The sequence below is a fragment of the Onychomys torridus genome, chromosome 2 (assembly GCF_903995425.1).
Source record: "Onychomys torridus chromosome 2, mOncTor1.1, whole genome shotgun sequence".
In the NCBI taxonomy this organism is placed as follows: Eukaryota; Metazoa; Chordata; class Mammalia; order Rodentia; family Cricetidae; genus Onychomys; species Onychomys torridus.
Window position 1 is genome coordinate 27476370 of NC_050444.1, and position 12564 is coordinate 27488933.

Here is a 12564-nt window from a genome sequence, read left to right on the forward strand (position 1 = left end):
AGACCTGCCACCAGTGTCACAAACAACCTTATGTCCATTTGCAAAGGCAATCAATCGCCTTTCTTCCTAGAGTTCACAGAATTGGAGGGCGGGTGCTGAAAGTTGTTTTGAAGTGGTGAATAACAAGGGGCGGGAGGCGCTGACGGGCTTGGGGCTCCCAACTCCCATAGGATAAGGAGCCCTCCCGTGAGGCCCGGCAGCTGGGGCGTCCCCGCGGCCCCTCTGCGGCGCACACCTTCTCCACGCCCTCAGCGGACCGCTAGTGGCCAGGCACCTGCCCTAAGCCCTCCTACCCCCGGCTGGCCCGGCGCTGAGGCGGTGGGCGGGGCCACCCTCGCCCCGCCCCCTGACCCGCGAACGTGCGGAAGAGGCCAGAGGTGAGAGGTCGCGCAGGCATCATGGCGGCGCTGTGTGGCTCCCACGCCGGGGCTGCAGGGAGCCGATTCCTAAGAGCGCTTCTCTTCTCCAAGCCCTTTCGAAGTGCCAGCACGGAGAGTGGCTCCGAGGGCGCGACCCGTGACTCCTCCGCTCCTCGGGCGCGCTCAGGCGGCTTCGCGAGCGCTCTGGAACGAATCTCGGAGCTGCAGCGGAAGACGGAGCTCGGGCTGGTGAGTGGGCCTCGCGGCACCACGACCCGACGCGGGGCCAGCGTGGGGCGGGGCTAGCGTGCGACGCTGGGGCGGGGCTAGCGTGCGACGCTGGGGCGGGGTTAGCATGGGGGCGGGGGGGGGCGGGATTCGGTCCCCGGTGGGCTTTGCCGGTGACTTCGTGGCGGGGAGGGACGGGGCGGCGGGTGTAGCGTTCTCCTTTGATCTCCTGCAGCGGAGCGTGGGACTTAGGTTTTCTTTCTCTTCCGAACTGCATCTACGGCAGGCTGGGCTCTCTCCGCGTCCCCTTGCGCGTCCTTCTAGGCCAGCTAGCGGGCGGGTTCTGCGGGGCGGCCCCTGGAACTGGCAGGAAAGGGGCTCCAGGTCTTAGCTCTGCCTTAAGGAGCTGGAGTCGGAGGCTCCTGGCCTGTCATAAACATCTTAATTGAATTGATAGGGGACTGACAGGTGAATGACAGTTACAGCTTCTGTGAGCTGGGCGCATGATTTGTCAGTGTTTCACTCTCGCTTTCTGAAAATGACCTTTAAAAGAATTTCTTTTCCATTTGTGTACAATGGAAGTGTAGAATGAAAACGTAAACGCTTGTAAAAAAAAAATAGGATAAAACGTTTAGATACATGAAGTAGTGGAAATAGACATAAGGACAAGGCTGGGATTTTTTTAATGATTAGATTTGGTTATACATTAAATTGGGCTACATAAGGAAAGACTGAATTCCTGTTTTCACTCTCTAGGGAGTAGTATGGAGCAGTACACATGTAGACATTTCTCTGGATCAAGGGGTCATTTTAGTGTCAAAACTTTGCTTTGATCACAGGATGGGAAGGACCCTACAACACAATTTTGTGATTTTTGTCACATGTAGTGGCTAAAACACAAATTTTTACTTGTAGGATTGTAGCTGGAAGTTTCTTGGTTCTGCCTGGCCCCGCGGTCCCGCAGCCATTTATAAAATACATACTCAAGAGGCTTATATTAATTACAGACTGTATGGCCTATGGCTCAGGCTTCTTGCTAGCTAGCTCTTTCTATTAATCTGTGTTACCACGTGGCCCTGGCATTAGCCGTCTCCTGACATCTTGTCCTCCTTTGGCGACAGCTGGCGTCTCCGACTCCGCCCTTCTTCTCTCTGTATCTCTGCTTGAATTTCCCGCCTGGCTGTAAGCTTTCTTGCTATAGGCCAAAACAGCTTTATTCATTATCCTATGGGAGCCACGCATATTCACAACACACAGAAAGACATCTCCCAGCGTAGGACAGTAGCAGTTCTTTTTTATAATAAGATAAAACATCAAAAGATAAAAACTAAACATTGGAATTGGACAAAGCAAACAGAAGGAAAAGAGTCCAAGAGAAGGCACAGGAAATAGACCCACTTGTTCCCACACTCAGGAGTCCCATAAAAACAGTAGACTGGAAGCCATAAGATATGTGTAGAGGACCTGGTGCAGACCTAGGGCCTGTCCATGCTGCTTCAGTCTCTGAGTTCATATGAGCATTGCTCATGTTAATTTAGAGGGCCTTGTTTTCCTGGTGTCCTCCACCCACTCTGGGTCTTGCACTGTTTTTACCTCTTCTTTCCTGGGGTTCACCCTGAGGAGAGGGGTAGAGACATCCTATTTAAGGGCAGAGTGTTCCAAAATCTCTCACTCTCTGCACAAGGTCTGGCTGTGGTCTCTGCATTTGTTCCCATCTGCTGCAGGAGGAAGCTTCTCCGATGATGACTGAGCAAGGCACTGATCTATGAGTATAGCAGAGTGTTACTGTTACTTTATACACACACACACACACACACACAGAGTTGTATTTACCTTAGGTCCCTGGGCTCTAGTGTCGGTTTCTTGGTCACCCAAGCATCTCATGGAGTGGGCCTTCAGTCAAATCAGATATTGGTTAATTACTGCCATAAGCTTTGTGCCAGCAGTGCACTAGCATATCTTTCAGGCAGGACATCATTTTAGATCAAAGAGTTTATGCCTGGGTGGGTGTTTATGTTTTTCTTTCCTGAACCAAATCTGCTCAAATGTAGGGAGACTCTGTGCGGGCACTGGCTTGACTTCTCCATGTGCAGTAAGCTGTCTAGGTGCTGTCTTTAGCAATGGGCCCTGATGTCAGTTTGTGGGGGGCAGCCTGTAGTCTTGTCAACAGCCTGGGGGGTTTGGTTCCCATGGGACTTATTTGGCCAACAACTCAATTAGATGTGACTCCGTCCTGGGACTGAAAGCTTCATTTGGTGACGAGAGATGGCTGATTGGGGCTCTGTCTCCCCCATTATTTGATGATGCCAATTAGATCACCTTCATATATGTCTATATTTTAGGAAGCCTCTGCTGTAGTAGGTTTGTCTTCTACCTTTCAAATGGCCCTTAATCCTAGCTGTCCCTCCTCAGACTCCTTCCTCTGGTCTCCTCTCTCCTCCCCCTCCCCACTTAATCCTCCCATCCAGCCCCACCCCCAATCCATCCATAACTGTCTATTCCCTTTTCCTAGGGAGATGTATCTGTTTCCTCTAGTCCTTTACTCTCTACCTAACGTTTATGGTTCTATGGATTGTAGCTTGGTTATCACCGACTTAGCAGCTCATAGCCACATATAAGAGAATACATAACCACATTTCTCTTTCTGGGTATGGGATACCTCATCCAGGATGATTTTTTTCTAATCCCATCCATTTACTTGCAGATTTCACTTTTTTTTTGAGCTGAGTAGTACTCCATTGTGCAAAAGTACCACATTTTCTTATCTTTTCTTCTGTTGAGGAACATCTAGGTTGTTTCTAATTCTGGCTATTATGGATAGAGCAGCAGTGAATATGGTTGAGCAAGAGTCTCTGTGGTAGGGTGAAGCATCCTTTTGGCATATGCCCAAGCTAGTATAGCTGGATCTTGAGGTAGATCAATTCCCATCTTCCTGAGAAACCACCACACTGATTTCCATATTGGCTATACAAGTTTGCACAGTAGGAGCTCCTAAGGAGTCTAAGTATCCTAAAAAAAGGAGATATTGAAAGTTTCAATTCTTTATGTTTAGGGGAGTGACTGTCTTTGTCTGTTTTCTCCTGTGGGCACACAGTATTCTTTGACTCAGGAGCTGCTTCTTCCATCTTCAAAGCTGACAGTGATAACCTGAGTCCTCCTCATACTCACTACCTCATAATGACCCTGCATTAATCTCCCTGTTTTAAGGACAACTTATTGGAAATTTTAATCATATCTGTAGGTTTCATATAATTAACAGTGATTGATCAGTTTGATGAAAGAAAGATCTGAGATATGACCATGATTTCCTGTCCTTCTGAATTTTGTTCTAATTAGAGTGCTCTGTTTTCCCAGGAGGAGGTGAGGCGTTTCCTGGCAGCCCGGAACATTTTACGTTTGCTCTGCCCAGCTCATACTGCATGGAGTCTCCATGGCGTCTCCAAGTTTTTTTCTTAATCTAACACAGCTTAGCTTATTCTGCTATCTAGTGGGTAAATATATTTGGTTGTGACATGTAGTTCACCAATCTCTTGTTCATAAGTCTTGGAAGTCTGGTTTAGTGGGAAGGAAATGCCTTGGAGAAGAAGATGTAAAGAGGCTGGCTTATTTTACACGGTCCCAGCTTTGTGGCATCTCAACTGGAACCCTGCAATTGAGTTATCACTCTAAAGCTAGGCTCTATAACTAGACATAATGGCAGCTCTTCCGTGATGCGTTCAGAACCAGCTTGTTCTTTAAATGAACTCTCACTGTCCTATTAGTGAGAAGCTTTTGTAACCATGGATTTTGTCTCCGTGCATCAGAGTCACACTGGTTGAAGTTGTGGAAAACGGAGACTGTCGGGATTGGGGAAGAGCTACTTGGGATATTACCATCTCAATTTTGCTATAAGTACCCCAAAACTGCACTAAAACACTTCCCTGGGGTATCCCCCAGCCTTGTATGTGCTGGACTCAAGCTCTAACACAGCTCCAGCAACAGGCATTTTGTTTTGAGTCAGGTTTCCTAATATCACCTGAAGCTGGCCTCAATTTTGTGATTCTCTGACCTCCCATGTGTCACTATGAGTGGTCTGGGTTTATGTTATAATGAAGTCATGAAAATGTTATTTTAAAAATGTCACTTGGGAGTGGGAAGGCATTTGTTACCAAGCCTCCTGACTTGGAGAGAATTGATTCCTACAAACTCTTCTCTGATCTCCACATGTGCCTTGTGGCATGCCCCCAGCAACACCCCCAAAAAAAGAAGTTTAAAAAAAAGTAAGTAGGCCTATGCTATAACTACAGATTATACTGTAGACTTCAACAAGACAAAAATAAAATAAAATCTTTCACTGGAGAAATAGAAAACCCCAAAATAACAAAGACACCATGCACATGTCTAATCCTAACCTATAGGCATTAGTAATTTCGAACATGATAGCTTGTGCCACTTTAGTATGCTTGACGATATAAAGTTTTCCTTAGCTCTCTCCCCCAGTAGAATGAGCTTTCAGGAGGGCAAAGGGCTTTTTCTCTCTTGTTCTGGTTTGTTCCCAGGATTGAGCACAGTGCGTGACCTGTGGTGGGTAGTCAGTGAATATTTGCTATCTTACTTACTTGCTGTGAGCAAGTACCTGACAATAAGCAGGTTAAGAAAGAAAGGATTTCTTTCTACCCATAGTCTGAGGCCATAGCCCCCTTGGTAGAGAAGACCTGGGCATCAGGAGCAGAAATAGCTGGTTATGTGTGCCTGGAGCCAGAAACAGAGAGATGAGTGGTGGTGGTCAGTTCTCTTTCTCATTTTTCCTTTCCCTTTTGAATGAGCCCTCAGCCTCTGGGATAGTGCCACCCACATCCGGGGTGAGTTTCCTCCTCATTTCAGTCTCTCTGGAAACACTCTCACATCCATGCCCAGAGGTGTGTCTCCTACACGATTCCATGGTCTGCTCAAGTTGACAATGAATGTTAAACAGGTCGAACAAATGAATGCATGGATAAGGAGTATACATAGTTTGTACTGAAACTTCAGTTACTTTCTACTGCTCTGTCTGAGCCATGATCTGCTTGTGACTTCTCACAAACTTTACACAAGAGGAGAGTTTGGGCTGTAAGTTAAATGTGCTCGTTCATAAGAATGGTTGTGTAAAAAGTGATTTCAGACTGGTGAGAAAGCTGCAGATACCCTGAGAGTTTTAATTTTAGTGTTTCTTGGAAGGTTGGTTTTTTTTTTCTTCCTGAGACAGGGTTTCTCTGTAGCTTTGGAGGCTGTCCTGGAACTCGCTATGTAGACCAGGCTGGCCTCGAACTCACAGAGCTCCACCTGCCTCTGCCTCCCGAGTGCTGGGATTACAGGCGTGTGCCACCACCGCCCGGCTGGAAGTTTTTGGTACATCTCTGTCTTAGAGACATACCAAATGTAGTGATGAGGAATGCAAGCAGCTGTTAGGGACTGACAGGGATTTAGTTTATGAGAAAAGGCTCCTATCACGTTTTGGAGTTTCTGGGTTTGATTAATTGAAGAGTACCCTAAAATTAGAAGATGAATAAATACTTACTGTGTGATCAGGACTTTTGAAAGAATTTGTTTACAAATTATAAAAGCAACATTTATTTTATGTTGTATGAAACTTTGTGTTCTGACAAATAAAACTTGCCTGGAGATCAGAGAAGCAGAGCAGCAGCCACTAGAAACTTCTTACCTCTACAAATCTCAGACCTAATTGGGCGCCCAGATCCTGTCTCCATCTACCTTATAGTCCTGTCTCCACCTTCCTAGTGCTGGGATTAAAGGCGTGCACCACTGCTGTTTCTTTTTTAGAGTGGTTCATGTAGCCCAGGGTGTCGTTGAACTCCTGGTCTTCCTGCTTCCTCCTCCCAAGTGCTGGGATTAAAGGTGTGTGCCACCACTGCCTGTCCCCCCCTCCCCGTGTGTGTGTGTGTGTGTGTGTGTGTGTGTGTGTGTGTGTGTATGTATGTATCATGTGCATGTAGTGCCTAAGGAGGCCAGAAGATGGCATTGTCTCCACCAGGACTGGAATGTAGACAATTGTGATCTACCATATGTGTGCTGGTAGTTGAACCCAGTCCATTGGAAGAATAACCAGTGTTCTTAACTGCTGAGCTGTCTCCCAAGCCTCTTCTAGAAGTAATTCTTTGAAAAACTACTGTTAAGGGATTATTGTGAAGTAAATAATTCATTATTTAAAGCACTTGAAACTAGCTTCTGCCAATCTAGGAACCCCAGGTAAGACGCCACCCACCACCAGCTAACACTCCTTAAAACCTGCTCAGTAACCCCAGACTACACCGCTTCCACTGGCTCCATACTAGGGCTCTCAGCTCTGGCAGCCTTGTGGGAAGCCAGGCTGGTCCTAGGAACCCCAGGTAAGGCACTGCCCACTACCCACAAAACCCATTTTAAAACCTGTCCAACAACCCCAGACTACATATACACCCTGTCCCCTACCCCTAACCTCAGGCTCCATACCATGATCTGCAACTTCAGAAGAAGATTTCTACTTGACCAGAGGCCAGGCCAGATCTAGGAATCCCAGGTCTGCAGCTTCAGAAGCAGACTTCAGCTTTACTGCAACACAGGCCAGATCTAGGGATCCCAGCTCTGGCAGCTGTACTGGAGGCCAGGCTGGTCCTAGGAGCCCCAGAGGCCAGACCATATTGATCTAAGGACCCCAGTCTGCACTCCCTCCCCTGGGCTTTGCATCTTGCTCTACAACTTTGGAAGAAGACTTTGGCTTTATCGTGGCCAGCTGGATCTAGGGAACCCTAGCCCCCAGAACCCCAGAGGGGAATCTTACTGGACCTAAAGACATGCTAGTCACCAGAACCCTTAGACATTTAGGCCATAAGACCAAAGAAGAAAGAAAAACCAAGAAACAAAACACCCATCTAACAAAGACAAATGCAGGAATCAATACCTAGACCTATAATCACCCCAAATCCAGATGCCTAAATACCAGTGAAAGAACAATAACAGAAAAGGCAATATGGCACCACCAGAGCCCAGGTATTCCACAACAGCAAGACCAGAAAAATCCAACACAGCTGAAGCACAAGAAAATGACCTTAAGGGGTAGAGAGATGGCTCAGTGGTTAAGAGCACTGACTGTTCTTCCAGAGGATTTGGGTTCAATTACCAGACCCATATGGCAGCTAACGTCTGTAACTCCAATATCTGATGCCCTCACATGCATACATGCAAGCAAAACACAGATACACATAAAATAAAAATAAATAAAAGAAAAGAAAATGACCTTAAAATGACTTTATGAAGATGATAGAGGTCCTTAAGAGGATATGAAAAAAAATCCCTTAAAGAAATAGAGGAAAAGACAAAAAATTGGAAGATATTAATAAATCCCCCCCCTAAAGACAAGAAAAAACAAACAGATGAAGGAAACCAAGACCTGAAAATGGAATGGAAGCAATAAAGAAAACACAAATGGAGGGAATCTTAGATATGGAAAATCTGGGGGATTGAACAGGGACTACACATGCAAATATCACCAACAGAATACAAGAGATAGAGAATCTCAGGTGTAGAAGACACGATAGAGGATTTAGATTTATCATTCAAAGAAAATGGTAAATCTAAAAAATTCCTAATACAAAACATCCTGGAAATCTGGGACACTGAAAAGACCAAATGTAAGAATAATAGGAATAGAAGAAGGAGAAGAAACCCAGCTGAAAACTCAGAGAAAATAATTAACAAAATCATAGAAGAAAATTTTCTCAACCTAAGTAAGGACATGCCTATAAAAGTACAAGAAGCTTACAGAACACCAAATAGATTGGATCAGAAAAGAAAATCCCCTCACCACATAATAATCAAAACATGAAATAAACAGAACAAAGAGGCCAAGTAATATATAAAGGCAGACGTATTAGAATCATACCCAATTTCTTAACAGAGACCCTAAAATCCAGAAGGGCCTGGACTGGTATCTTGCAGACTCTTAAGACCATGAATGCCAGCCCAGACTACTATACCTAGCAAAACTGTCAAACACTATAGATGAAGAAAGCAAGATATTCCATAAATAATATCTACCCACAAACCCAGCCCTACAGAAGGTACTAGAAGGAAAAGTCCAACCCCAGGAAGTTAACTACACCCACAAAAACACAGGCAATGGATAATCTCACACAGGCAAAACCCAAAGAAGGGAAACACTCAGACACATAGATACACACACACACACACACACACACACACACACCACCACCACCACCACCACCACCACCACCACCACCACCACCAATATAACAGGAATTAACAATCATTTGTCATTATTATCCCTCAATATCAGTGGACTCAATTCTCCAATAAAAAGACACAGGCTAATGGAATGGTCATAAAAACAGGATCCATCATTCTGCTGCATACAAGAAATATACCTCAACATCAAGAATAGATATTACCTCAGACTAAAGGGTTGGAAAAAGATTTTCCAATCAAATGGACCTAAGAAGCAAGCTGGTATAGCTATCCTAATATCTAACAAAGTAGACTTCTAACCAAAATTAATCAAAAGAGAAAGAGAAGGGCATTTCATATCCATCAAAGGAAAAATCCACCAAGATGAAGTCTCAGTTCTGAACATCTATGCTCCAAATACAAGGGCACCCACATTTATAAAAGAAACATTACTAAAGTGTAAATCACACATAGAACCACACACAATAACAGTGGGAGACTAACACTCCATTCTCACAAATGGACAGGTCATCTAGACAGAAACTAAACAGAAATAACGGAACTAATAGATGGTATGACTCAAATGGACCTAACAGATATCTACAGAACATTTCACCCAAACACAAAAGAATACCTTCTTCTCAGTACCTCTTGGAACCATCTCCAAAATTGACCACATACTCTGTCACAAAGTGAGTCTCAACAAATTAAAAAGAAATGAAATAACACCACATTGCTTCAAATGATCAGTGTATACACAGTACAATTCTGCTGATGTTTTATATTATGGCCAGAACCTAATTTACTTAACTAGAAAAGGCCAGCCTTCTGAATGTTCAAGTTGTTGCTGTTTTGTCCCCCAATAATGCTGTTGTGGGTATTCCTTCATACGAAAGCAAATCTGGAAGATGCCCACTGAGGGAAAGCTTACACATAACTCCCTCGTACAGTGTTGGTGACACCTTTTTTCTTACCACCTCATCTCCCTGGACTTCTTATTCTGTGCCCATTTGCTTTTATTGTTTTGCGTTGCTCAGAATGGAACTAAGGGCCTCATCTGTGCCTGTGCAAGTGCCCTGTAGCTGAGCTCTATCTCAGCCCATCAGTGGATGTTCTTGATGTTGGGTGACCAAACCAAACCAGAAATTGGGAGCTGGAATTATCCCTTATTCTTGATTTTAAGTCAAAATTGCTGATGCTTATATTTTTTACTTGATAAATGAGCTTATATGATAATTTGTAGTCACAAAATTACATTTATAGCATATATATTAGGGGTTTTATGTAACATTTCCTTGGTTAAATGGTTTATGCTTGATTTTGCTTAAAGGTAAACATTGTTTCCTAAAGAAATTGCTCTCCCCATGCTCTCCACCCTGAGATAGGTTTCCTCTGTGCAGATTCACTGTAAAGCTCATTCTTGGTCTAGCCTTGGTGATCCTACCAACCACATAAAACACCTTTGAATGGCCTATGCTTCGCCACTTCAATTTGTCTTTATGCTGACAGCTCTGTGATTTCACTGAAGTCATTTCTGAGCCGTTATCTTACTTTGTAATTATAACTCTTGGAGAGCAGGATTAGGTTTCATTTTTTCTTCCCATCCAGTGCATAATGCCTTACATGTTAAGTAGGAATATATGTTAATTTAAATTGTAAAACTTAGTTTGATAGTTGAGTAGTTATAAATACAAAAATAGCATTTCAGATGCCTACTTTAGTGTGTGTGTGTGTGTGTATACATATATATGTGTGTGTGTGTGTGTGTGTGTGTGTGTGTGTGTATATATATATGGTGATTAGATTTTAAGTGGCACCCACTGACATTTTTTTAGCATATATGAATCTTATAAAATAATGGGTTTCATTTTGGCATTTCATATATACCAAGCAGTCAGGAATTGATCCACATAATTCTTGGTCCTATTTCTCGTGGAAGTTATAGATAAAGGGAATTTGGATGTAAAGGCCCTGTGGGTTCTATGGTGACTTTTGTGCTCACGTGGCCACATCTCTTTTCCTTTGGTTCATTAGCTTTGATACTGGTATTTTTTTTTCAATTTGTTAGTTGTTTTGCTTATTTTGAGTGTAAGGACCAAATATATTACTCATTATTGTGATCAACACAGCTCATTCTGGTGCATAAAAGACTACTGGCCAATGTTTGATAAAGATTTTTGTAAATATTTTTTTTCTGTCTCTTTTTTTCCTTTGTAGGGTAGGGCATCGAAGCCAGATCCTAGCACACGAGAGACCATTGCTGTATCTTTCAGTGACATCCCAGCCTTTCCACTCCTAAATCTTAAAACTTTAATCTCTCATATTTCATTTAGACAACATGAATCTGAACACTATGACAATATGAACTGTTGTGGTTTATGACCCATGTTAACTGCCCAAAGATGGCAGTATTGAGCAAAGAATGGGGTTTTCCTGTGTCTAGGCAAGTACTACTGCTTCCTTACAGAAGAGGGTGTCCTATCCCTCTTCAGTACATTGAAAAAGTGGTTTTCAAGAAGTTTAGGGCCTGCACAATTGAACACCTTTCTGCTTTAGGTTACTGAGAATACTGACATTATAGGACACTTTGTAGTTTGATTTATTTTCACAATGTCTTGGCTGGATTTCAAGTAAATAATTGTTAGATATTATTACTTTCTTATTAATTTTTGTTTGTTTGCTTAAAAATCTTAGCCAGGTGTGGTGGTCCATGCCTTAATCCTGCTACTTTGGGAGGCAGAGACAGGTGGATGTCTGTGAGTTGAAGGCCAGTCTGGTCTACAGAGTGAGTTCCAGGATATTCAGGGCTCTGTAGAGAGGCTCAGTCTCAAAAAGCCAAACAAACGAACAAACAAAACAAAATAAAAAGCCTTTAAATTTTCCAGGACATAGTTTGTTTATTAAATGTACACAAGTGTTTTATCTGCATGTTTCTGTGTATACCATGTGGATGCTGGGAATGGATGTTCCCCAAGAGCATCAAGTGCTCTTAAGCACTAAGCAGTCTCTCCAGTTCATGATAGGAGATTAAATTGGTCATTGAGTTCTTTTCGGAATATCAAAGGATTTGTTTCACTATACAGGGAGGGCGCCTCAGCGCAGTAGGTAGCATGTCAGTTTCAATATAAAGGGAAAATGATTTTTTTATGTTTTAAGTCCACTAAATTATGCGCTTCTTTTAGCCCTTCCTTCTTACCTCCTAGTTGTCTTTTTTCTCTTCCCAGTTTTCTATTGAAAAAAAAAAAAAAACCCAAAACATTCCACTTTAAAAATTATTAGATTGGTAAAGGAATGTTGAAACATGTTTCTGATTTTAGCCACGATACCAGCCTTTTTTCTTTACATTGTCGAATTCTGGAAGAGTTACTAAGAGTTAGTAATAAAAATCTTCTGAAATATTCATTTCCACATTAGAGAAATTGCCAGTTAATATAAAGACAATGAGATAGTAAATTGAAGTAGATAGACTTCTCAAGGGAGTAGGCTTTTTATCAACACTTAAAAGCAGTAGTCACATCATCTCCAGAAAGGAAAAATGATTTTTTTTTTTTTTTTGAGACAGAGTTTCTCTGTGTAGCTTTGGAGCCTTTCCTGGAACTCACTCTGTAGCCCAGGCTGGCCTCGAACTCACAGAGATCCACCTGCCTCTGCCTCCTGAGTGCTGGGATTAAAGGCATGTGCCACCACCGCCCGGTAGGAAAAATGATTTTTGTATTTGAAGGGTGATCATATGACCTGATCCATTTAGACCCTTTTCTCACTTTCATGCTCAGACTTA

General features: G+C 43.2%; 1 protein-coding gene across 1 annotated transcript in view; it reads left to right on the forward strand.

The window, feature by feature from the left end:
• Positions 1-365: 365 nt before the first annotated feature.
• Mrps28 (mitochondrial ribosomal protein S28) overlaps positions 366-12564 on the forward strand; it is a 120978-nt gene continuing 108779 nt past the window's right edge. The window contains exon 1 of the mRNA XM_036177701.1: positions 366-608. Within this exon, the coding sequence (XP_036033594.1) occupies positions 399-608 (210 nt within the window). The 5' untranslated portion in view covers positions 366-398. The remainder of the gene's footprint in view (positions 609-12564) is intronic.